Consider the following 26957-nt stretch of genomic DNA (forward strand, 5'->3'; position numbering starts at 1 on the left):
CGGTCGCATTGTAATTGGATTTCAAAAATGTCCGCGACACGGTGATGAGTGCAATGCGACCCACTTTTTCCCAATATTTTGCAGTATGGTATTTTTAATTGCGAGGAATGGCATTGAGAAGTTATGAATTTTATAAATAACAGCATCATGTTTATAAATTTCGGTCTACATTCCTAATTACACCTTATTTCCCCGTGAAGCTCGGATCAATTTGTCCATCAGTGACGAGAGTGGCGACTTCTGTAAACCCATTCAAGTGCGCGATGGTTGACAACACTTTTAGAGGCCGACTTGACGATCCTCTCATCTAATATTCGTGGTATAAACTTTTCGCGATAATTCCCAGTGGTATTAATAAGCATTAACAGTGGTTGATCCAGGATTTATTTCAGGGGTGGGGCACAAGGATCTGACAGGCAAACCACCCAGGGGCGCAGCTAGGAATTAAGGCTAGGGGGGGTTTAAGGAGCAACTAATACTGGGGTGCTTGGGGTATTGCATACCCGCCAGGGTTAGCGGGAGGTGCGGAGGCCTTCCGCCAAATTAAGATAAATGGTTCAAAATGGTGATTTTTACGGGCTTCTGAGGGATATTTTATAAATCCTCACACTATTCTATAAGCAATATTAATCCAACTAAGTCAAATAGATTTAACTTAAAAATTTCTCTGAGCTCTGGGGGGAGGGTTTATCCCCTAAACCCCCCCCCCTGTTTTAGGGGATAAAACCCCCCCTCGTTGCGCCACTGAAACCATCTTCTCATACTTGAGATTAAAAGCAACAGACAACAATCACAGAACGAAATATTCTCTTTATTTTAACATGAAAGTTATTAATATGAAATTAATCTATTGAGACTTCGTAATACACTAAACAAAACGGGCGAAATGATGACAGTATAAAATCTTTTGTTCTATTTACCTAAGCGTCTGGGGGTGGGGGGGAGGGCACGTGCCCCCGTCCCCCCGCCTAAATCCGCCCATGAGCATTAAGCTCTTTCTCGCCTCTCCCTTGTGCTCCTGGGCGCACAGAAGTCCCCGCTCCCTTTCGCGTCGGCCACGGTCGCATTCCATTGGCAGGTGCATTCAATTGAGTCGAATAGAGCCTCCCCTCTCCTACTCTTCGCGAGGCACGCTCTTAAAATGCCTCTCGCAAAGCGAATCCATTTTTACCCGCCCATGAACCAGGCGCAAGCGCATGCCGCTCTCCCCTTCCTTTTTTGAATCATCTGTGTGCCTCGAATGGGAGAGCCCGCGGTTGGCGAAGTCGACCCAGAAATAGACAGACGTTCGACCAGGAATGCACCAGGTTCATTACCTCTCAAAAGGTGATAGATTTCTTCTTTTTTTTTTAGTTTATCGCTTCGATAATCCCAGGGTTATCATCAGTGGCGGATCTATTGGGGGGGCTATAGCCTCCCCCTTGGGTATCCAATTTACTCTAGATAGAATGGTAATTTTTTTTCCGACCCCCACTACTGCTGGAATTTTAATGCCCACTTAGCCCCCCCCCCCTTGTTCTTATCCTAGATCTGCCACTGGCAATCATAGAAGAATGGTGCGGTTTCAGTAATTCATTGGAGCAGTGGTGTAACTAGGAAATTGCTTTGGGGGGGGGGGGTCGGGGGGTCTGGGAGAGCGACCCTCCCCCCCCTAGGCAATGGAGGGTCCCTCCCTGACTCCGCAGTCACCGGTCAGTATTCACTGACCAGTCTCTCTGTCATGATATTAATGAATGATCTTTAACTTTAAGTAGATGCAGTTACTATATGTCAAAACTAGACAATTGTTTTAAATATTTTTTTAAATTCTCTGAGGATTTGGGGATGGGGGTGTAAATTCCCTCCATAGTTACGCAACTGCATGGGAGAATGGTTGGGATAGGGTGGCAGAAATTAATCAGTGGCTGCCCGATTCCTGCTTGGTTGCCTTGAAGAGGGCACTTCAAGTGCAGCACTCCATCCGTCAGATGGTATGTTAAGCCGTAACCCCCTTGATGCCTTTCGTTTGAAGTAGGCTAATGTAGACTCGGGGTTTCTTTCTTGTCGAGTGACTAATTGGCACGCATATTGAACTTGATAATTATGTAAAACAACTGTTTGAGACTTAAAATCTAATATTGATAAAAAACATAAACTGATAGTAATTCATATTTAGATAAATAAAGATCGTAGCACTTTTCCACGAGATTCCACTAATTAGATACCATCTTTTATTTATTTAAATATGTCTAACTTCCACCATTTGAAGCCTGAATCTGTGGAACTTATGATATTAATTCTGTTTTCATTTAAACCTTGTTCAAAAACCACACCATTCTAACTATTTAATTACGCAGGAACCTCAAACACTATAGGAGATGGAGTTTATTCTTCACATATTGGTGCTGCTAAGGTTATTAGGAGGTACAGAAAATAAATGTCTTCTCTCTATGATGATCAAAGGCAATCAGTATGCTCAGTAATTATTGTAACTCCCAGCATCACATTTTTGGGGAAGTAACATAAAACATGGAAGTTTTTAAGGGAATCTTGATTAGTCCATTGAGCTGCCTAATCAAGTTTTGTGTGCTTCCCTGTGGTATATTTCTGTATCCCATTCAAAGCAAGAGTTAGCATCCAGCCATGGGTCATGAAAGCTTTCGTTGGCAGTGATTCAGATCCCAGATAATTGATCAGGTGTTAAGTGTCATGGGGTCGACAGGTCGTTAACAAACACAATGGCAATCTAGGTTAATTAGCAGTTGTAGCATCGCCCAGTTTTCGTGACTTGAATTAGTGGTGCAGTGCGATAGATGGGCTGAAAGAAGGGCAATCAGAATCCTTTGAACTCTTGTACACCAAATCGCAGGTTCAATCCAGAGCAAATTGATACGTAGCAACACAGTTATATCTTTCATTGGAGCAAGAACTTGGCATTATGGAATGGTCACTCTTGAATTATCATTATGTCTCTTTTGGGCAAATCCTAATGATTTTTTTATCAGGAGGACTCGGTGAAATCCTTTTGAGAAGTCCCTAAATGTGAATTTTACAGGAGATGAAAGAAAGAAGTTTGTCAACATTGTGAAGCTTATATTAGTGTGCAAACTTCGTCTATCGTAGCAACTGATATATTTTACCAATTGACTATATTTTTTCTGACTTACCTAATTTCCCATGACAACACTTCAATTGTTTGATTGAGAGAGCTTTTTCATACTTATTACATTTATTTAATAATTTAGTGAAATGATATTGTAAGACCACTATGAAATCTTTGTAGCAGTAAAAAAATTACCTATTTGGTACAGAAATTTCAGCTGCTTAAAATATTGACACCACTTCCCAATCATTCGCCTATAATTTCCCAATAGAATTTCTCAGGTTCATTTTTCCATTATAAATTTGTAATTTACCCAATATGTCATGTATTTCAGTCGTATATTTAATTTTTCTTTGTGAATTAAGATTTTTTAACTCGTGCTCGTATTGCGAAGCATGATGAGTCACGGCATTTCTCAACACAGAATTTTTAGAATTACATGCATCCTTGAAATATTTTTTATTTCTATCTCTGATGCGTGAATATCACACGAATTCTAATGTTTCGAAAATTTACTTTGCACTGCATTTGAAGAACTTTATTTTACATTTTTTGCATTGGCATTGCGCTTTATTCTGCTGCGTTGGTTATTTTTCTTAATTACCTATCTCAAATAAAGAAGAATGATTGAACTTACTATACCTGGCCTTCTTGTAATTAATTGGCATTTGAAAGCAAGGCTATTCCAGCTTGATGAGCACTGCATGCATCAAGATTTTGAAATATTAAGAATGTGAACTTTGCTGATTTTTTAAATCAATTACTTTTGCAAAAACGTTATTGGTGAGTCAAGGAATTATTTTTGGTGAGGTTTTGCTATTTAATCATTGCAAGCTATAGTCTTGACATTTTTACTCCGGAAGTTTTATATAGTAATCAAAGGTATTAGGCTAAATTATTCCATATAATTGTGCTGTGTTCGTTCAGATGTACCCTTGATGGTTGTGACATTTTTCTAATATGAATTTGGAAATTCTTTCCATAGAATTTCAGTATCTGAATTGGCTTAGTGCTCTAAAACATTCTTCTATCTTTGCTTTGATCATCGAATTTTTTGAAAACATCATTCTAACCACATACGATAATCTCAATATTCAGCTAACCTAAATGACCAGATTTATGGGCCCAACTGATTTCCCTTTGAATGTTGCCCATGAAATGAGTTCCTTCCTATTGTCTTCACTCCTATCAGTTCCTATTTCTTCTTTTTCAGACAACTTGCTCTTTATTTCTAAACACCCCATGACTTACTCTCCTCGTTGGCCTGTCTTTTTCTAGTCTTCCTCTCCAGTTTTAGAGCTTTGCGTAGGAAAGTAAGTCAAGCCAATTCTCAGGGATATTTCTATTCAATGCAAATTAACATAAGAATTTCCACACAACACGATGCTTCTAATAACTAGAAGTGGGTGTTTTGCCTTGTCTGATGCACCTGCTGGCTACCTCTTCTTCCAGTGATTCTTGAGTTATCACATTTGCCTGTTGCTGCCCATGTTTTTCAGCAGTCTTAACAACAGTAGTTGTAATAACTCTCCTATCCTGATCTTAGCCAAATTACATAGCAAAGAATGGATCTTCAGTTTAAGGTCACATTTAAGGTCATTTTTCGAATGAGATTGCTTTAAATGAATCAAAATGAATGGTATATACATATTAGCATTTAGACTCTTTCACGATTCTTAATATACTTATAACCTGAAGTACTCATGTTAAAATTTTCTTTTATTTTTGCCCACTTTGAGTGAGCCATCCCATTGAATTAGTATTAACCGATACAGTATTATAGTACCTACTGATCTATATACATACTTGTTGTTCTCTATTCTGATGATAATTATTGTGTATATTAGCCAAAACCTTTCAGTAGTAAGTAATTTAGAACTAAAAAAACATCATAGCTGTAGTTCTTTTAGTTATTTCTTGTCTATACTGCTTGCTATGGAGTAAAAATATTTCAAATTAGATGTCAAGTGGAGCTATGCTATCTCTATTGTCATCATAAATCTGTGTTTTCTGACAGACCTCATTTGATTTAGGATGACTTTGTGGTAGATAAGACATAGGTATTTACATTGTGAACTGTTTGTATTAACATCAACTAATATCTTAAACTTCCTCCAACCAAATGAGGGAAGAAATCCTTGGGTATTATCTGTTTTAATCCAGACATTATGTAGATCCCATTAATGATAGATATTCCATGATTAATGATATTTTTGTTTAGGTAACCATAGAAAAGAATTGGGAAACAGCCTGTGACCTTATGTCCTAAATCTTTGACTTCTTCCCTTGTTGTTGTGCATTACAATAAATGAATATGGAATCTGTTTTTGTCTTTTTCTCTTTTTCCCTGCGCATGCGTATTGGAGGGCAAGGCGGTACCCACCGTACGAATTAAGGTACAATATTGCCGTCCCTGTTTCATTATATCTTAATGGTTGTCATTCTTAAACCTCTATATCACTCTCCTAGTATCTCACTGTCCAAATCTATATCTTGATTATTTTTACATCTTCAAGTTCTATTAGCCTGCTTGTTTTAATGAGTGTTGATGAACTAATTGGTGGGTTCAATGGGACGAAGAGCAGTAATTTAGCCTACATTGGCGTCTCGAATCATCGAGTGTTTAAAGCCACAAGGAAACCATTGAGCACCATTCCAAAATCTTAACACACTTTGTGGTCCTCGATCAATTTAATCTCTGTAGGAGCTATAGGATACGCAAACATGTGCATTACAAAACCATGCACTTGATCACACAGTTTCATGTTCACTTGCTCTCTGCACATAAATTCTTGCATCATCATTACACACGGTAATTTGCATGGCTTTTAAGTGATTAGAAAAGATTTGTTTCTGAAAAATTAATCAAAGGATAATCCCCGTTTTGAGGACAAAAAAATACCCAGTCCTACCAAACTTAGGGTATATGTATATTGTATCTTTAAATATTCTTCTTCATCTGATGATACATGAAAATATTGTTGAGTATGAGTATTTGAAAGAAAATTTCACTCTTCTCTCACTAAAATGCTTGGGTCCCATTGAATCCAGCTAGCCAATTGTTTGTAGCAACGCATGCCACCCCAATATCAGGATCCAAGCACTTTACATCCACAAAAACCTGAGTTCTTCTATTATCTGTATTCACAGTGCTTGTTGTCTTCTTTCCAATTGCCTTTCACTTCCAATACCTTTTTATACCTAACAAGATGCACACCATTTCCCATGGTAGTTTTCCAAGATGTGTTTCCTCAGGAAAAATACTCCTGGAATGGATGAGCTGTATAAGCTTTGATTCCTTGGCAACCACTCGGAACATTGGCGCTTTCTGAACTTTGCTTTGAATTTTACCAACTGAATTGTTTCAGATTTTGTCATGAATAACTATTCCAGTTGATATACCATTGCCAAAGATATCCTAACTAAAACTGGAGATGAATCTCTGTGATGGTATAAGTTTGCGCTAAATTTTAAAAAGTTTAGTCCATTATTGAGCTAAGAATAATTTTTCTACATCTTGAAATTATGAAACCGACTATTTCATTTGAATTTGTAATGTCATTGCCCATCAACTTGCCTTCGTGGTTGGGAGCCCAATGGGACTCCATTCCAAGTGATTGTCTGCATCCTTCCATAACCAGTGATTTTTTTCATGGGGAAATTCAATATGATGTAATTGAGCCAAAATTATCCCAAAATTACTCTGGTACCTTTTGCTCCTGATAAATTTATCTTCCTCAGCATTCCTTTATGCCATGTCTTGTTGTCTTCATTGTTCATCTTTTTGAAACAACTGTTCCGTACTTCTCTCTGCAACCTTTTTATGTCATTGTCTTGGTGTTTTTCTTCATCATATTCACTCAGTATCCTAATTAGTTGTTGTACCCTTGAGCATCAGTAAGTTGTAGAGTAAATCATAGATCTAGTCAATGTATGTTTCTTTGCACATTTGATAGTAATTAATATCTGTTTATTGAGAGTCAAGGAAATAATTTGGTAACTTACCATAGTAATTGGCATTGAAATATTTTTTAACCTCTTCAGCATGCTATATTCTTGCAGTCTAACTCACATTTAAATTACATATGTATTATAATTTTGATATTCTTCCAGAATGTAATATAAGGCATTCAGTTTTTGCAATTTTCAGAATTTTCTATTGGTGTTATAACAACCAGCACTTAGAAGGTTTCTTCATATTTTTCATATTTAGATGGCAAATTATTCAGAGTAAAGCACTAAATTGATTTTTTTCTTAAATAAAATAGAACATTCACGAAATTTACTCAACTGTTACTTTTGTACTCTCAATATTGAACATTATTAGCGACTACAGATTGCTTTTTTTTAAATTTGGTGAAATAATACTATAAGATTTTATTTCAGGTGTTGTAAAATGCTCCTTGACATAAAACATGTACATATTCAATTTTATTTCTGTTAAATCAGTTATTGACCTGTTGATCAAAGAAAATGATAACAAAAGCATACTGTTTGAATTATGTATCTAAAATTTAATGAATCACATCTGTATTTTCTGCACAGCTTTATCACAGTTTATCAAAGAACGGGTGATTTTAATTGCAAGCAAAGCAATTTCAAGTCAAATTCGTAGAAATATTAACCATGACGAGATGGTTTTTACTTTGTTGCTTGTATTTTTATTTGTGTGAATTTAATGTGAAGTATTTGTTTATTTTTCGAAGTTTAGAGCGCATCAAATTGTAATATAATTACTTTAGTTAAATGGATCTTTGACTATTGGTATGAGAATTGATGATAGGTGATTTATTTTTATTTTTTGGAAGATCTAAGGAAACAAAGATTGATATTAGGGGATTGTAAGTAAATATGCGACAAAATGATCATAAATAAATTAATCAAGAGTGAGTCATTATTGCTGCAAGGAAATTTCTAATTTAAGTTATGCTGATAATAGTAAATAATATACCATTAAAGAGTTTATCTGTAATAAGTGCTCCAAATGAATTGACGGTGACCGCCAAATTATAGTAGTTGAAAATACTCATATGGATGTAGTTAATATTGCAATGAATCTACATATCTAAGGTAAATAAATATATGTTAGCATGCTTAGTGAGGCCTTACTGAAAGGAATTCAGTGGTACTTTTTTAACAGTAAGAATATTATTTTCACTGCAGCACTGGCACTAATAGAACAAAAGTGAAGGATATCAGCTTATTGTGATTTAGTCAGAGTTGTCGCCAGATGCCATTTTCAATTTCCACTGATTGCAAGAAGATTTTTTATGCATATCTGATACCCACTTTACCTTTTCAATGTTTTTGTTTTTTTTTTGTGTTAATTTAATGTCTATTATATAGCTTTAATGCTGCACTAATATGTATACTACAAATTTCTCTATGCACCTGAGCACTGAATATTTGTGCTCAAGACAAAATTCTTTCACTTATAAGTGTTTGCTTTATGTATACTCTTTGGCGGTGGTGTATTTCCCTTCATTTTGAACTAAATGGTTGCAACAACTATATTCAAGGAAATATTATGTGTTATGATCTGTAATATATGTTTCCATCCTCTGTTTGAAAACATATTATTCTGCCTTGCTTTTAGGCTATCCAAAATGTACTCTACCACTATTTCATTGTGGTGGATGCTTAATGAGATGTGATCTCTTTGGCTCAATTAGTCACTCCACTTGCTTTAGACCATTTGAAATAATTTGTAATATCTATAAAATATATGATTGTAAGTAACATTTCTGGGTATTTAATTTATATTGCTACACATGTAGCTTATATATATTTTTTCCTGCCATGCACATAACTCAAATTATGATGCCTTTGGTAGTGTTAATGAACAAAGCTCTGTGGTGTGGATATGATTGCAAGAAACATATGATAAGGATGGCTAAATATACCAAGAAATGCTGGTAATTTGAAATAAATGGCATCTCTGACGTAATATGTGGCCACTATGATACATAAGTATTTTGCTTCTGATCAAGTACACGCCACGAGTCAAAATTCATGGGATAGTATTTATTTTTTATTATTTTTTTAGAGGAACCACAATCAGAAATGGTAACTGCTTAACTTGTTTTTGAATCATGATCAATGTAAAGTTTTTGGATTTATGTGGTATGAGCTGTATAACTGTCAGAACCCTTGACGTTCACTCATTGTTTTGTGTGTCGCCACCAATGCGTTCAATCCTTTGATGTTACTCATGCGTCTCGCACTCCCATACCGATGGCAAATATTGCTTAGCATGGTTTTCGGATGTCACGCTGTCATAAAATCTCTGTTTAATTATGAAAGTTTGCGGGCAACACGACTACAATATTTTCTCTTTTTGTTGACAATCCACAGCCTCCAGAAAATGAACTTCAAAAGGTTGGAGTGGGTGCCCTTGGCGTCGGTGGGGTGGGGGCACCCTTACACTTGAGTGAGCACCAACTACGGGTGCAGCGGTCACTGCAGAAGCTCAATGTCCCAGAATGGTACCTGAGGAGCACCGCGGGAGGATCGCACCGGACACATCCGGAATCCGGCGCTTCCTCCCCGCTGTCTTTGCTCGAAAGAAGACACAGTTCTGGGAGGAGGCCAGGCGGGGGATGGCCAGGCCTAGCCTCGAAGACCACATCACTGTCTAGCTTACAGGTGAGTGTTCTCCTCTTAACTTGATCAACCTGTGCCACTTCTCTATTCAAATACATAGCAAGGTATTTGGAGGGGCTGACTGAGAGCTGAGATCTTTTGGACCATGAACGAAGGCTAGGAAGGGAAGGGTCTGGGGCCAGGGGTGCTACCAGATTTTAAGATTAGGGTGGGTTTTAGGCACAACTAATACTGGGGGGGGGCTGGGGGCATGGAATACCCACCAGGGTAAACAATAGGTGCGGGTGCTCTTCCCCAGAAAAATTTTAAGATAAATGGTTCAAAATGGTGAGTTTTATGGCTTTCTGATGGATATTTTATTTATCCTTACACTTGTATATAAGTAATATCAATCCAATTAAGTAAAATAGATCTAACTAAAAATTTCTCTGAGCTCTGGAGGGGGATTTATCCTCCAAAAACCCCCCTCGCTGCACCTCGGTCTGAGACATTGTCAGGATGATGTGTTGGGAGGGCACGACCCAGAGGATAGGGGGTGGAACCCCCTTCGGGTAAAATGTGAAAATTGTTATTTTTGGTCTTAGAATTACTCAATTTGTTGGGTGTCGGGAAATTGTTTTGATAAAACACACTAGACTATAAAAGAGAGATTATAATAAATTTGTTTTATAGGTTAATATTTTTCTGCTAAAATTAATTGGTTGGGAGGGGGAGGGGGGTCTGCTCCCTCCTAGTTATGCCAATGGGAAGGATAGAGAGCAACTTGGCATTGGCATTAGCCTGCTCTAATAATAAAAATAATTTCTGTAATGACAACAGATTCACACTATTAGGCACTATGATCCTTTTTTTAATATTTTTGTGACTGGTCCAGTCGTTCAAGCTTGGAATGCTTTGAGCTGCATGGCAGAAAAATTCCTTTCTCCTCTGGGATTTATGCCAGGATCTACTGGGTCTTTGCATTCACGAGTCTACAATTTGAAGACATGGCATGCACATGAGAAAAGAAATCACCCCAGAAAGGTTTTCTCTACAAAAAAAATATCAAATACCAAGGAAAGCTGTGCAATTCATCAAAAAATTGCTATGAAGGAACAGAGATTGTAACACAGATATCACAGGAATCAGGCTGGGAACCACTAGAGAGGGGGTATTTGCTGGTCTTATTTCTTAAGAAATAAAGACTATATTCATCTCAGAATAACCACTAGAACATCTTTTTGGAGCCACACAATATTTCCAGATCTGATAGGATGAATAAGTGGCATCTTGAGAAATAGATAGATATAGGGGTTTATTTTGTCCCCAAACAATGAAAGCTAGGTCGAACTTAGGCAATAGTTTCAGAAATCAAGGATGGGCCTGCAGGGATTCACTCCAGAGGCCAATCCAAGCCTTTTCTTCTCTGACCTGCGGAGAGGGTGGACAGAGGAAGGAGAAAGGTGCTGCAGTGATAAGGAGACAGCCGATGATGCTTCTTGGGATAGAGATGGGAGTGGAAGGGAAGGATAAAGAATCCTGATACTTTAAATAGGGGGATGCAGGATAGTGAAACTAAATTTACTGTTCCTAGAGAAGTGTTAGACCATCCCTATGAGAAGAATGATCAAAATAATTTTCAGTAGTTGTTGAATGGAGGCACTAGCGCATACAGTCACACTATGCACCTAATTTTTTTTAGTATTCTCATAAATTTATATGGCTGGTATCCTTACACCTCCCACCACTAGCCTAATGAGGCAACTTCCAGGATAGGATGTCGATGTATATTTTAGAAGGTCAGAAAGAGAGGTCAATCCTAACAAATTTTTGTAGAGGAGCGATTTAACTTCCATGGAGTGTTACTTTGTATTTGATGATTTGTTTTGCTGTTGTATCCTTATAACTGAGAATACATTCTCATAATCATCTGTAGATCAGAATAATAATCTATGTATTAAATTTGTCAAAACTGAATCATTTCTCCCTCAGCATTCAGACTCATTAGGTTGGTTACCAAACAGTGTTTAAATTTTTATTAAATATTGGAATTTCTATCTGAAAATCAATCAGGAGAAGGATATTAATTTAAGGGTAGAGGAGTTGAATCCTTGCTTGTAGTGCACTTTACAAATATCCTCTGAAAATCGTCTCATATTCAATCAAACTTTTGGGATATTGCCCTGTACCTGCTTGCTAATAGTTAGGAATTGATTATTTCCCCTTATTTCCCCTGTACATAGGCAGCACACCATGCATAGAAATGTATTTATGTATGGGGTAGGAGTGACGTAACCAAGTTCATACAAGTTACGTTCAAGGTGAACAGTGGCGCCGACTCCATGGGGACTGAGGGTGCCCGAGCCCCCTCAAAAATTCGTTATGGCTGTGAAGAAAAAAGGGTCAGGCTTGTTGATTTTCTCCAGTGTGTCCAGATATCGAGATTCGAGCTATCAGGGTTCTAATGTTGATCATATGACTTCTAAAATGCTTAAAAAACTTAAAACTCACAACTTATAAAACCCCCCCCACCCAATATTTTTTGTAAGTCGGCATCCCTGAAGGTGAACCAAACTGAAAGCAAGCTATTTAAGATAGTTTGTATCAGCTATTTTTTTCTGATGATTTAGTTTTAGCTATGTATTCACCTAGCTTCTCATTGTGTACTGCATGTATGTATATGTGTCATTCATTGCATATTGGTGTAGGGCAGTAGTCTAATCAGCAGAAGCTGAGGATTATGTAGCTGGAGAGTTAATTGAATTAATGCAAAAAAATTATTTGTTGGAAAAATTTTACATTGAAATAACTGCATCGTCATCCATAAACATTTTTTGGTGGCTCAAGCTGAATGAAATATTTATGAAAAAAAAGGAATGCCATTGGTGTAGTCAGAAAAATGCTTTGAGGGGATCGTTTTTAGAGGGGGTGAATTTTGAGGGAGGGAGTTTCATTTGTAAGGAGTTAACTTGTAGGAGATTGTCTTTCCAATTAATTTTGGGAAATAGAGTCCCTGAACTTCATATTGGCTGGAATGTGGAAAAAGGAGCTTAGGAAATAAGATTTGGAAATATTTACTAGATGAATTTTTGAAAACATTTTAAACAAAAATATACTCTTTACATATACATTAAAGAATAAATAGTGCTAATGGCCATTTTATACTGACATAACAATGATTTTTTTCAATGAAAACTGTTCTATAACCCTATCCATTAATTTTTTTGGGGCTGCTTAGCCAGGGAAAATGTTTCAGATGTTTTAAAAGCCTTTTTGGCATATCAAGCTGAATAGAAGTTGGGTGAGTGTCTGCATTGCAGATCATTCTGAGAAGCCACAGGTGGCACTGTGAGGGGATTGACCCCTTTAACCGTATGTGTGGATCAAGCATTCTGTGAGACTTTTGTATGGTTTTAACAGAGGGGAGCATGATTGCTTAGTGGGCAGTGAATTAATATGGGCTTGGATAGTTCTTTGTGCAAACCTTAGAATGTAGGACACCCTTGTCTAACATCCTTGCTTTGTGAATTTCCATTATTTATTAGCGAAAAGACCTAATAACTTTAATAGGGAGGATGGGTATAACCTCAGCCGTATATGGAGAGGGTTCCTAGCACAATATAATGGCCAACGGCTATCGGCTAAAATTCAAATCCGGCACAACAATGGGTAGCGAAAAAAACATACATATATAAGCTCGGGACGAGAATAAATTCCTTCCATTCTCTTGATAACGCTCCCAGTAGGAGGAGTGAAACGTCGAGTTAAAATGTTTTCTACACAGCAATACCCGAAAACCACCAACAACATAATTTCCATTATTGTTTGAGAGCTGTTTAGAAATTGAAATCTGTCTGGGAATTAAAATATATTTCATTAATGTTGGAGTGGTACAGGATTAATAGAAGACAGATTTACTTAACACACGTCTATTAGCAAAAGAAAGACAACAATAACAGAAGTACATGAAAAAGAAAAGGCATAAAAAAAGAGTATGGTATAATTTCATATCACTTGGTGTCTCAGGGTAGAACATTCAAAATATTAGGTTATAAATAACAATTAATATATTGGACCTTATTATGGAATTCTTACACATCACACATAAAGCTAATTTTACAAGTAATTTTTACTATTATTTCAACACTTAATGCACCTAGGTGTCAGCTTTTTAAATATTCAATGAATAAATTGTCCTACCTTGCCATTAATTTGATCACAGTCACAGCACAATGTTGCATATCATTTGTTCATGTTGTTAGGTCATTGGTAATTGCATGAGACCATATCAGTACCTACCAATGAGAGCAAAATCTAGGATATCACAACCAAAATCATTCAAAAGTTCAAGACAACTGTGGACTTTCTACAAAACTCATGAGTAAAGAATCTCTGGTGGCCCATGCAAAGAAGCCTTATCATCTGTGCACAAAATTCCCTTGCCAGTAGTTAATCCAGGATGAGTGTTACCCTCACCTTTTGAATCAGAAAAGAGTGATAAAGACTTAATAGAGAAAAATTTATGAAACAATTAACTTAAGTGGATGCATGTATGAAATGCTAATATCAACTTTAAAGGAGTTAGTTCATCCATTAAAACTCTGCTCTAAGGAAGGTATATAATCAGTGCCAAATCCAGGATAGGGTCAATGGGAGCTAGGTGGGTGGCATAGGGGGTAACCTTCCAACAGCAGTGGGGGTGCGAAAAAATTAACCATTTTATCTAGTGTAAATTACCCAAGTGCATAGTGCATACCCAAGGGAGGGAGGCTGTAGCCCCCTCTCTGGATCTGCCGCTGTATACAATCAGTTTTATCTATGAAAGAAAGGCCTATAAAATATGATTTGGGCATAGGCCTATGCAGTAGAAGATAGAATGAAATTAATGGATTAAAATTTGACTGGATTTTGACTCTAACTAGAAACCAGGAAAGAGGAAATGTCCCCAAGAAAAAAATATCTACTTTGACTCCACTTTTAGAAATAAATCTGAAGAGAAAATAGAGGAAGCCTTGGAGCTTTAATTACAAAGGATGAGGAACTTAATGCTGCACTAGAGGTTCTTAAGTGAGAGACCTCATTAAATACACCAACGGAAGAAGTTCGCCATGAAAAAATATTACCCTTATTTAAAAACTCTTATTTTGTCGCTGGTCTGTGACGATGAATTTCAAAGCACTGCAGGAACAAGTGAAATTCCCGTCTTGAAGTTCATTCTGATTAGATGGCTTGATGGTGTTATTGGCTAACATGCCTCACCAGCCAGATGTTAGCACCATTGACTCGCCTACATGCAATCTAGCAAAGTATCTTACCAAGCAACTGCCAACATTTTCCGGAAGAATGCTCACCACCAACATAGTAAACTCTCAGCCCATTTCATTGAGTCAATTAGAGAACTGAGAGTCTGTAACCCAGACTTATTTGTCAGTTTCAACGTGGAATCTCTATTCATCAACATTTGTGCAGAAGAGGCCACAGAAATCACCAAGTCTCTCATCGCTGAAGGATTGGCAGAAGACCCTCCAAAAATGGTCAAGTTCTGCCTTATTAACTCCTACTATGTGTGGAATGGAACTTTTTATGGGCAATGGAAAGGAGCAGCTGTGGGTTCACACATTATATCCCTTCATAGCCAACCTTTTTTGGAGACGCTCGATAAAAATGCCAAATACTAATATAGGAAGTCAATATACAAAGTCAAGTGCTCTTGCGGAGACTCTTGCATTGGCAAAACATCAAGAGCAGAATGAAGGAACACTGAAGGGCCAGCCAGTGGCGGATACAGAGAAAATTCAAGGGGGGGGCGCAAAAGACATCTTGAGTTACCTTTACTTTTATCGCAATAAAAAATAATCAAGTCACATGCAGAGCTTCAGAAATTTTAACTAAAGTGATTTAACACACATTCAAGACAATGCCATCTTATGATATAAAAAAGTTAAAATTATGGTTCTGCTATGTTTGGCAATACGGGTGGCCCCGCAAAGGGGGGGCGCGCGCCCCCCATCTGTATCCGCCACTGGGGCCAGCAAGAATAGACAGTTTCGCTTATCAACCATTGTCAAGAACATAGGGAAGGGCCAACCCACAATGTGGACTACAAAAATGCTAGACTCATCGCTAGAGAGAAGCATTACTTCCCTGACTCATTCGAGAGGCTATCAAAACAGCTAAAACATCTACTTCCAACAGGGAAGACAGCTATTTGCTCTTCAACACCTGGAAGAGAGACTTCCACAAACCAACCAATCAGGATGCACCTGGCCAAAACCAAGGATTATGTGAGACATGCATTCATCAAACACTTCAAACATGAAGATACCTGCTGCAACACCAGCGAAATTGTTATCACAAAGATGAATCGATGTAAAGGACAACCCCAAAGCCTAGCTGCATCTTCAATTTAAGAGGCTTAAATATTTAATAGAACATCCCCAAAGCTGTGAAGCTGATTTTTGTTAAGTGCTTCATTAAATTTTATAACTAATTTGGTCTGTATACTGGCCATAAGTTCATTACAGCTTAGATAAGTACTACACTTCATGCTTTCATAAATTTTCTCTTACCTTAGCCCCATGGAGACCATGCATCAGAAAATATAGCCACCATCAATATGATGAATGTTTAATAAAATTTCTCTTCTTTGTGGCTATGGTGGGATTAAAGCAAGAGAAAAGAGTGGAAATCAATTCAGGATTTTCTTACAATTTTTTTTTAGAATAGGCGTGCAAATTTGGTCCACAAAATGATGATAATGGTCCACAAAATTATGTTCCTGATGAATGCATGAATACATATTAATCTCAGTTATGGCTAGGGTAAAGAGCACCCAAAAAATAGCCTTTACTTTTATGGTTTTCATTTGGCCTCACCATATTCCTCAGAGGCAGGAAATCGAATGGAAAATAAACTGGAAAGAGGATCAGATGAAATTATCCGAGTGGTGAAAATTTAGGTTCGGGGAAGAGAATGGGTTGGGCTGTCCAGGTAATTATTATTTGAAGATCCAAATGTAGGTTAGTTGCAAGAAAATTGTGTTAAGGGCAGAAAAATTACAAGGCAACCATTTTTTAATGAGAGCTAATGGGTAACAGCAAATTTAGCTTCAAGGAAGAAGGCAAAGTGGGGATTAGTTTAGATACTGTGATTGTGAATCCATATAAGTTGTGTGCTGTGGAGGTATAACATTAAATATGTGGTTTAAGGCTTAAACTGGTGGTTTGGTGCTATTGGCCTTTGTTTATACTGTAGGCTTCAGCAACGTCTAGTATCAGTGTCCAACTTCTGGACATACATTGCATTAGTTGACTCTTCATGACAACAGATATCATGCTTGATCAGAGCCAGGCCATAAGATACTCTTTGATTACCCAGAAGTATTGTCAAAAGAGAAGTGCTTCTTCCTGAGATTGATAAGAGAAGCAATCGAGATAACGATGAATCTCCAAAATTTCAACAGAGAAGATAGGTACAACCTTTCCTTTGTGTGGAAAAGAGTGCTGAAACCACCACCCAATCAGGATCAAGGGTGAAAAACATCAGCTAGCTACCAGTAAACATATTGGTCAGAATGCAATGACGATCGACTTGACCGGAAGGACGTCTCTAGGACAGAGGATGAAACTGTTGTCGTGAAAAGTCAACTGACGCGACGTATACCCTCAAGAAGAACGCTAAATGACCATTGTTGCTAGCAAACCCAAAAAAAGCAATACTGCTATTAATTTGGTGGAAGTTTAACTTTTAAGATGATCTGATGATGGCACAAGCCTCATCAAAGCTTACAGAAATTAACCCAAATGGGCTCAACAAATTCACTCCCATGGTTGGGGAAATTTTACTGCAAATATAAATTGCATTCTTATCATTAAGGTGAGAATATTTTTTATGAATAAAGGCTGATTACGGTGTTATAATTTCATATTTAATTATATCACTCTGTCATTACTTTGAAAATCATATTAGTTCATGTCAAGATACTTTTTCTCTTCCCATCTGATTCACATTGCCTGTGGATGAGAACACCTCTTATTTGCATTATTTTCATATATCTATAGCTCAGAATTGTTGTATGTACCAATATTTTAATTCTGTGAATGAAATGATTTATGCATACAATTTACAATGTCATCTATCATCAGCTAGTGACATGCATCTTCTTCTCTTTGACTCGTAAAACTTTCTTTGATGTCTCATAGCCACGGAGATATTCAACGGATTATTGATCCATATATTGGAAATACAGGGTATTTATAATCCTTATTTAAGCCAAGCACTACCTGCTAGCAGGGTTTCTCTACGCTACTGCCATGCTCGGCAGCAAGCAGCCTGCATCTTAGCAGCGTTCATAGCCTCACACCCAGGTGGCCTCACACAGCAGCAGCCAGACGTCACACGGGCTTTTCCTAGCATTCATACTTATCCGTTGCATTTTAGCACGCTTGAAAATTTTCACTTTTCATTTAATCGCAAAAAATAGATAGGTATTCTCATTTAAAAATCTATAAGCGTGAAATACGTACTCCAGGGGTAATGATTTTTCGATTTAGGCAGTAAAAATATGATAGGAAACCACCCTACTACAAGCAGGTAATGATTACTACAAAAGTAATGATTCCTATTTCATTGTATGGAGTAAATTACAAGTAAAAATTTCTCTTTATAAAAGTAATGGTTAAGTTTAAAAAAGTAATGATTCCTTTTTTCATTGTATGGAGTAAATTACAAGTAAAAATTACATTTCGTAAAAAGTAATCGTTAAAAGCACAATTTGCTGCAAAAGTAATTGCTACAAGTAATCTGATTACTTTTACTCGCTTACTTACCAACACTGATTTCTAAATGCTTCTCCAGAGGTTTGAACCAGGAACCCTCAGTCAGTGGCTGCTCTCTCACAAACAAAGAGAAGAGGATTCACTGCAGTAGATAATGCTCAAATTTCTGCAATAGTAAGGTAAAAAATGTCTTGCACATCTTTACCATCACTCCGGTCGAGCCCACAGAATGTGCACGTGCTCTTCTCTTGTGAGTGAAAACTCAAATTGGGCAATCATACAGGGAATAAAACAACCCTCGCAAAGGTTTCTTATAAATTGATAGCTCTCTTGTGATCACATCTGATTCCCTGCGTACAAGCCAATGGCAGCATCAGCATGGTGAGCCTAGGCCCACCCAGATAGACATTTTTCAAAATCGAATTCTAAAGATAAACTTTAATTTATAAAGAAAATGATTTAAAGCCTGAGGCATAATTTGTTTTTGTTGCGTGGCATGTCAGGAAAAGGGTGCCATTCGTGTAAGGTCAATAAATAAATGTTTTTAACTACCTATATTTTATCCTTCGTATATGCCCAAGTTAACTCGAGATTAGGCCCACCCATTTTATAATCTGGCCCACCCATGAGACACATGCTGTACTGATGCAAATCAAGCCAGTAAATGGATTTGTAACTGCGGTTGGTCACTGCTATAAATTATTGCGTTCCATTAAGCCGACACAGCAAACTGATTAATACAGGTACCTGTGTCTCGGCTATGAAAAAATTGAATAAACCTGTTTCAAATTTTTATACAATTTTTTCATAGGGGATATTATTTGAGTCTATATTTACTGAGATGAATTTCTTTGACTTACATATAATTATTGAGAGCTCATAAGCTTCGTCTATGATTTCACGTATTATATTCAATCTGCAACAGACAGTCTATAGACACACTACTAATAACTTTTTCACCTGCTTAGTCCTCATATTGGGTCTTAAGTCCCAATATCTTATGAAAATGAGGCAAATTATAAGGCAGAATGTAGTTTCATATAGATGCACGTATTTATATGATTACTACTCATTTAGAGTATAGGTTAGAAGAAATACAAAGGGAGGCTAGAAAATTTTGGAGAACACAAATTAAAGTAAGTGGATTAAGATTGCAGTCTGTTACATTCATGGATAAGTAAGCATTACATTGCTTTCTTTGAAAAAATCCTCATATTTCTTCGGAACTAGTTAAAATATGGAAATGATATGTTTTATGACCTTGTGATTTCCCAGGGAGGATGTTTCAACCATCAAAAAGCCGGCAGAAATGCACCTTTTGGCCAGTTTGATAACCCATATGGCCTTCATACATATTTGACTGGGTAGTTAAAAACATTTTGGGCTATATCGCTGTGTCAATGTTTGGGTGGCCCCAATGTTTTGCGACTTATCCTGCTTGCTTTACCAAGGGAGTCTGAAGTGGTAATATTGAGGTATTTGTCCCAGGTGGTGTGGAGAGAGGAGTGGGAGGAGTTGATTGTTGAGGTGGGTGTTATTAATCATAATGGGTTGCTTATTGACTGATAGGAAAACTTGGAATTTTTAAATGCTCTGAAGAATACTTAATTTCTCATTGGGTAATAGATGTAAGATAGGTAAGATGGACATACATTCACTCACTCAGGGACTCAACCGTAAGTTTCTTATGGATTTGTGAGGTTAGAGCTCACCCCAGACTAAGCAGTAGGCATTTAAATTTCACACATCCAGGTTATCACATTCAATGCGGGCCCGATGTTCATGAACATCGTCAGAATCGGCCGATAAAATAAGAAGGAAAAATAGAGAGTGGTTTTCGCGTCATAACTTCCGTTCAAATACTGCTATTTTCTAACAGCGCACACGGGTCAAAAGAGGTAGGCTTGCTGAAGGCCATGCACACGATTGGAAGACTCGGAAGTGGATATTAGTCACGTACAGAGGCGGAGAAAGGTCCCCCGTCCGACCAGCAGAGCACGTCAATTGACATGCTCCTCAGCTTGGACGGGACCACGTTAATGATGTGCTCTGCGCTGAATGTGTTATTGAGGTTAGTTCCTTTGCCTTGTCTACCATGCACTTTGAGGATTTATTCTAGCTTCCGAAGGCTTCAGCCTTGATTTGAATGCAGAACCTTTCAATGAACTCCCAAGTTCTCTATCCACGAGGTTACCACACTCCTATTGGGCAGACGTTAGCTTTAAAAAATCAGTTACTTACCGTCCACCTACCTATCTTTTAGTTAATGTATGCAAGGCAAACATTAAAGATATGGCATGGTTAGGTATTTGGAGGAGGCGATCAACAGCTAACGTCTTTTTTGCCATGAGGGAAGGGTGGGGAAAGAAGGGTGGAGAGAAACCTAATGTCAGCATTAGCTAGCTCTTAATGAAAAGCACCAAGAGGACCGTGGCTTAATATCCTGTCAGTGGATAGAGTGCCGTACTTGAAGTGTCCTCCATGAAGTAGGTACTCAAGCAGGTATTGGGCAGTCTCTTGTTTCAAAAACTGAACACTTTTCTCCTACGAAGTCCAGAAGCATGAGTTTGATGGACAGTAATTTCGCCACACACTGTCAAAATCTGGGTAGCTCAATCTTAACCCTTTTAGTGCGGCGTGCCGATATATCGGCTTTTACGTTATTGTTGTTAAATTTGAGGACATTGAAATAAAAAAACTTATATATCAGTAAACGTATAAAAATGTTGTGATTATTGTCCAATTTAATCCCATTAATTAAAAAACCGCTTAAAGATATCTAAAAAATTAACTATAACGTTTATTTTTCCTAGTTGCTACATTTTATTAAAATACCCTCCGCATTTTTTGACTGTACCCCGGGAAGAAGGATAGCACTAAAAGGGTAAACATTCTATGTATAAGGAAACTGATTGATTAACCCTAATACGGGCAACATATTTTTCTGACGTAATCGGGCAAAGTGAGTCTAATGGACTCTTTTAACTTTTGCTTTTAATTTAAACTATTAAACAGTGAAAAATATTACTCTTCACATCAATTTGTACATATTGTGCACCTTAGAATCATTTAACATAAAATTGATTATTATTTGTTAACAAAAGTTTTACATTACTTATTAATTTCATACATGGTCACACAGCGAGTACAGTGGACTCTTTTGACTAATTGTTTCTGTTTTCACTACATAATACACCAAATATTTATCGTTACATGTACATAGTGATAATTTTCCATTATTTTGACAATTCAAACCAAATATATGTAAAATGCAAATTACTTTTTACATTTCGTGCAAACAGACTCACCCTGCCCGGATTTGTGGGAATTCAGGGAAAAAATTATTTCTAAGTTACTTTGATTCCGAAAAAAGTTTGAATTACTCTAATTTATAGGAAATATACCATTAGAAGAAGTAAAAAAATTACAACATGCTGACATTTCAATAACATAATAAAATTCTCAAAAATGTGATGCGATGAGTCCAAGAGACTCACCTTGCCCGTATTAGGGTTAAAAGAGTTCAGTCGTGTCATATTGATGTGATTATACGGAGAAATGTGAATGAAAAGGGAGAAAGGGGGAGCAGGCCGCCTTGGTAGACTCATCATTTTCCTCTGAAGCATTTAAGTGAGGCATTTTTGGGTTCAGACTCCTTATGGATTAATCTCTTGTTCATCCAATTGCCCCTCCTGAAGTATAGACAGTGGAAAGTGACCTTTGATGACAAACTTAAACATCAAAGCAATGTTGAAATAAAGAGATTGACTGAAAAAAAACAGTGGGTGAATTAATGAAGGGGAACTCAAAACAGGGGATAGTTGAAAGGAGTCTAAAGGTCTAGAGAGCGTGCATTATGCAACACTATTAGCATTTATTTCAAATATCCTTGTGACTGGGAGGCAGGCCCAATTTTTTTGGGGGGTGAGGGCAGATGGTACATGACTTCCAGAAAACCAACCTTTATGCGATTACCAAAGTCTATCTTCTGGGAAATTCTGTCGCTTTCAGGCCTCAGTGGTGTACGCTTTGTGAGTAAGTTAAATCTGTTGCCAAACGTCCATTGCCTTCGTTCTCTTGTTGTGCCATGGTGATTGCTCTCCAACCAACGGACCTTGTAAATGGTCAAAATGAGGAACCCTAGCAGGAAATGAAAGGGATGATTACTCCCTTTGACCGAGGAGCCATTTGGGCTTCCCACCTTCCCAATGAGCCACATGGTGGCATGTGGAAAGAGGGTTTTTGAGACAGTCTTTCGTTTCCATTCACTGACAAAGTCTTTTGTGAAAATATGGCAATGCCTAGTAATGATAGAAACAGCTGAAGTGACTTTCCTCACTATTTTATAGTGTGGAAAATAGTAGAGAAAATTACTGCAACTGTGTGTATCATCACTAACGATGAATTTGCAGAAAGTGAACTCAACAAATATAGATCTGATGGCAATGCCTGCCTCTCTCTCTCCCCATTCCACATCCCTTGCGTCGTAGCTCCCACTTCCTCCCGCAACGCCACTTGAAAAACATTCTGAGCTTGCACAACCGGGTCAGTCGCAAAGATATATTTGAAAAGGATCATAATTTGTGATTGGTGGAGGAGATGAGCTTGGCTAGGGTAACCAAGACAGTGGGATACCCAGGAATTTCATTTAGGGGGGTCCAAAGCCAGGGGGGAAATTTTTGAAAATCAGGGTACTAAGTACAGGGTTTAAAACTAATTTTAACACTTTTCACAATCTAAAAAACTTAATTTGTCAATGAAATCTTTTGTGAATTCATGATTTTTCAATATTTTGTTTTAATTTATGAAGGAAAGTGCATAATTGTGTTTTCATATTTTGGGGGGCCCAGCCAAACCCCCCTTGCTACACCAGTAAACCAAGATAATACAAAAAAGCTTGGCTATTTCCCTAGATACAAATGGTTTTACAGGGTGTTTCACAGGGAATCTCCAATATTTCTGGAGATGGTTGGGGAGACAATTTTAAGCTATTTTTGTCCATAAACATGGGGTCGCTACTCCTTAGTTACTGAGCCATAGCAACGCAAATAATTGTTTTGGATGGACTTTGCAGTTACCATGAAAATGGTTTTCTTTGGGTATCCAACCTTTCTGCATTTTATGTGAGGATTCTGTATTTATACTCTGGATTTTTAAGGACATTAAATTATTCAGGTTGTATGAAAATGTGTGATTATAATTTTCTGAAACGATTTATCTCAAAATGCACAATGCACATTGCACAATTTTATTTTTGATACTTGTTCAAAGCTCTCGATTAATGAAGCTAAAAGATCTGTGAAACTATGATGGTTTATGTAAAATTATGTGCCGGTAAACATGTGTTTGTTGTAACTTTTGATATTACTGGGTTATTTACCTTACTTATGGGTCATTTTTCCTTTTTAAACTTCCAGACTCGACGCAGTCCCACTCCCACACGCTGTGCCATTGGCAGGACTACAGTCGCACCATCGACGCCTTCATCCCGCCGACTTCTAAGCCCAGCAGGACTTTCCTCTGGCGGGCCATCTCCTGATGAGCCAGGGAGTTATTCTTCCTTTGGTGCTGTCACCCCCAGGGCTTCCTTCTCCAGATGGAGCACCAGTCGCTTACATCAGCGCACCACCCTTTCCCTTGCACCGTCAGCACCCACATCTCCGCGTTCATCGTTCTCCACGCCGAGAGCACCATATCTCGGGTGGCGCTCGCAGGAGCGCCTCCTGCTCTCGGACCCCTCACACTATCGATCACCCTCAGAGAGACTCGCTGCAGACCTGCTGGCCACGAGAAGGGCCGCCGCAGCAGCCGCTGCCGCCGCCGCGAAGCCAGCTCCCTCTCCTGCCGAGTTGGTGACGCCAACGTCTGTGCCGGCCAAGCCGCCTGTCGTGGAGGTGTATCCGCCTACTGGGAAAACCCCCGAACTTTCGGAAGTGCGATCTTCCATTACAGAAGTGACGAGTGCAATCGTGCACTACGTATCAGAAAGAGTGCCAGACCAAGCGGGCAGTGATAGGCGTAGCCCCGTCTCGGTGGGCAGACCGTGCTCCCCGAGGCAGCTGTGCTGGGTCGAGAGTTCATTTGTTGGCAGCCGACCCATAGACTCTCCGCAGACGCCTCCGGACTTGGTCGATGGATCCAGGAGGTGCTCATCCGTGCTCTCGAGTGGAGAAACTGGTAGGGGTTTGCCCAGCGAAGCAGCAGTGACATCATGCACCCCAAACGGTGAGTACTTACTCACTTGAAGGTGCATAATGGTGAAGTTTACAAATGCCAAAAAATTAGGGAGGGAGAGAAAGGCAGCTTAGAGCGTGGTACATAGGACAGACTCTTCCACAGGTTTAAAAAAAAAAGGGCATGATGAATTGCTTGCGCATTGCAATCATCTTCTATCTTTTATGCTTCCCAAATTTTTTTTCCTGTTATCATTATTACTGTGCTGACAATAGCCAGCATGCATTTAAGATCATGATTGGCTTTGAAATAAAGTCGCGGTGAAAATTTCTGAGATAAAGAATGTGAAATAAGTTTATGATTTGATTTTACATGACATACAATGAAATTTTACTGACTGAACCCAAGAAAGAGTTTCTGCTCTGCTTGTTTACTGTTGAACTAACATCATAGTAATTAGCTAGTATATTGCTAGTTATTATTGTTTGAAAAATAAGATATTAATTAGGTGTACGATATTAGTTTCTTCACAGAAATTTAAAAAAAGCTGATTGACAGTTATTATTATTAGTTTAATGCATAAAAAGAATTGTCTAATACAGCTTTAAAATATAAACTGTTACACTTGTGTAATTGTTTTGAAGATGACATAGGTTTTAGATTTGTAAAATATAATGACTGTTAGAATTGAATAGTGGTTGGATGTTAATTGCACTAACTGACAAAGAGGCGTGAAATAACAAGCATTTCAGACATATTACTAGTATATAGAGTCTAAAATTTAATAATCTGAGAATTATTATTATAGAAATCATAGAGATCTCTGTGCAGTTTAGTTTATTTTTTGTCAACCACTCCTCAGCAGTTGCCTGTTTAATACTTCTCCTATATTGTCAAGTCCAATTGTAAATTTTATGGAATAATTATATGGTGCTGTTGTTTACTTTTAAAGTGACACACTTCAGCCGTTAAGTTTTCTTTTTTTATTATTATCATTTTGTGACCAAAATGACAAAACACTGGACACAAAAGAGGCCTTTGTGGCCTCTTTTCAAATTTAACACCGGCTGTTTGTTCATACCATCAGTGCCTAATGGAGACTCCAAAAGAAAAAAAAAATTAGAGAAGTGTAGTAGGGAATGTGTGGATGTGTGAGTGTGATATCTCTGTTTTCGTTTTGTAAAGTATGTGTCATTTTATTGGAATCTGTTGTTCAAAGAGAGTTTATCATCATCACTTCTCTCTCTCTCTTTGTATTACTCAATTTTACAAGACTAATATACATACATTTATGAATACGAGGTGATTCAACAGAAAGAGAACTGTCGACCAATTTGTTTGTACTGGCCCGATGGTGGGATCCAGTTGAAGCATGGGTTTAAAAATATTTTTATTCTGGATTGGATCACAAAACTTAACACTTGCCATGTTTTACCAAGTGTTTACCACTTTGTTACTGTTGTGTGGCATTTTCTTAACTTTAGTATACACATTAATTATGTATACTTACAATATAGAGAACCTATATATTCTCATGACAGTTTGTTCCTTTCTCAGCCTTCTGGATTAAAATTCAATGTTAATGATCAGAAATCCTTAATGAGTAGCCATCCATGTAACCGTTCCATGTGATAGGCCTTAGCTTTGTAGTGGGAATCCTTTAGCGTGCATTCCTTACAAAACCAAATGCTTTTGTGTATTTAATTATGCAAAGATCCACCACATTATTAGATTTTCAGATGGATCACTGATCATGGCACGGTCATTGACATTCAGTGGCGGTGTTCCTGGGTAGGAGCATGAATGTATTCATATACAGAGAACTAGACCCTGCTATTTTCAATCCAAAAACCGTGCTAGAGTGTAAATTATTTAAATGTCGGTATTCCCTTGAAGATCTTCCATGAAATATAGTATTATAGGAAGAACTGATGATTCAAAAAAAAAAAACTATGCTTAGAGGAAGTCTAACTGAGAGGCATTCATTATAAACTTAAATCATATCTTTCTGAATGCTAGGGTTTTCTGTGATAAAATCGAATTTTTTACAGAATCAAACCTCATTAAATTAGATATTATATAAAATATATGTAGCCAAAGCAAATATATTTATACGTATATTTACCCTGGCCAACTTCTTTAATTTGAAGCTAATGTTTTAAGCCAATCTCTTTTGCATTTTCAATGCTTATTTTACGTAGATAGATTGAGCTGTGAGATTTCATTGACAATAATTTATGTATAACAGCAAAGAATCAGTAATTATATAGGACAAGCTATATTTGCAGAGTGCTCCATGTGATTCAAGGGACCCATTTAGGTATTTCTCATAAGTAAAATAT

General features: G+C 37.6%; 1 protein-coding gene across 1 annotated transcript in view; it reads left to right on the top strand.

The window, feature by feature from the left end:
* The window catches only part of LOC124164956, a 373915-nt gene that overhangs the window by 289378 nt on the left and 57580 nt on the right, over positions 1-26957 (top strand). Inside the window, exons 4-6 of the mRNA XM_046542194.1 lie at positions 5449-5478; positions 9437-9727; positions 23859-24666. Of these exons, the coding sequence (XP_046398150.1) occupies positions 5449-5478; positions 9437-9727; positions 23859-24666 (1129 nt within the window). The remainder of the gene's footprint in view (positions 1-5448; positions 5479-9436; positions 9728-23858; positions 24667-26957) is intronic.

This window comes from Ischnura elegans, chromosome 9, assembly GCF_921293095.1.
Source record: "Ischnura elegans chromosome 9, ioIscEleg1.1, whole genome shotgun sequence".
NCBI lineage: Eukaryota > Metazoa > Arthropoda > Insecta > Odonata > Coenagrionidae > Ischnura > Ischnura elegans.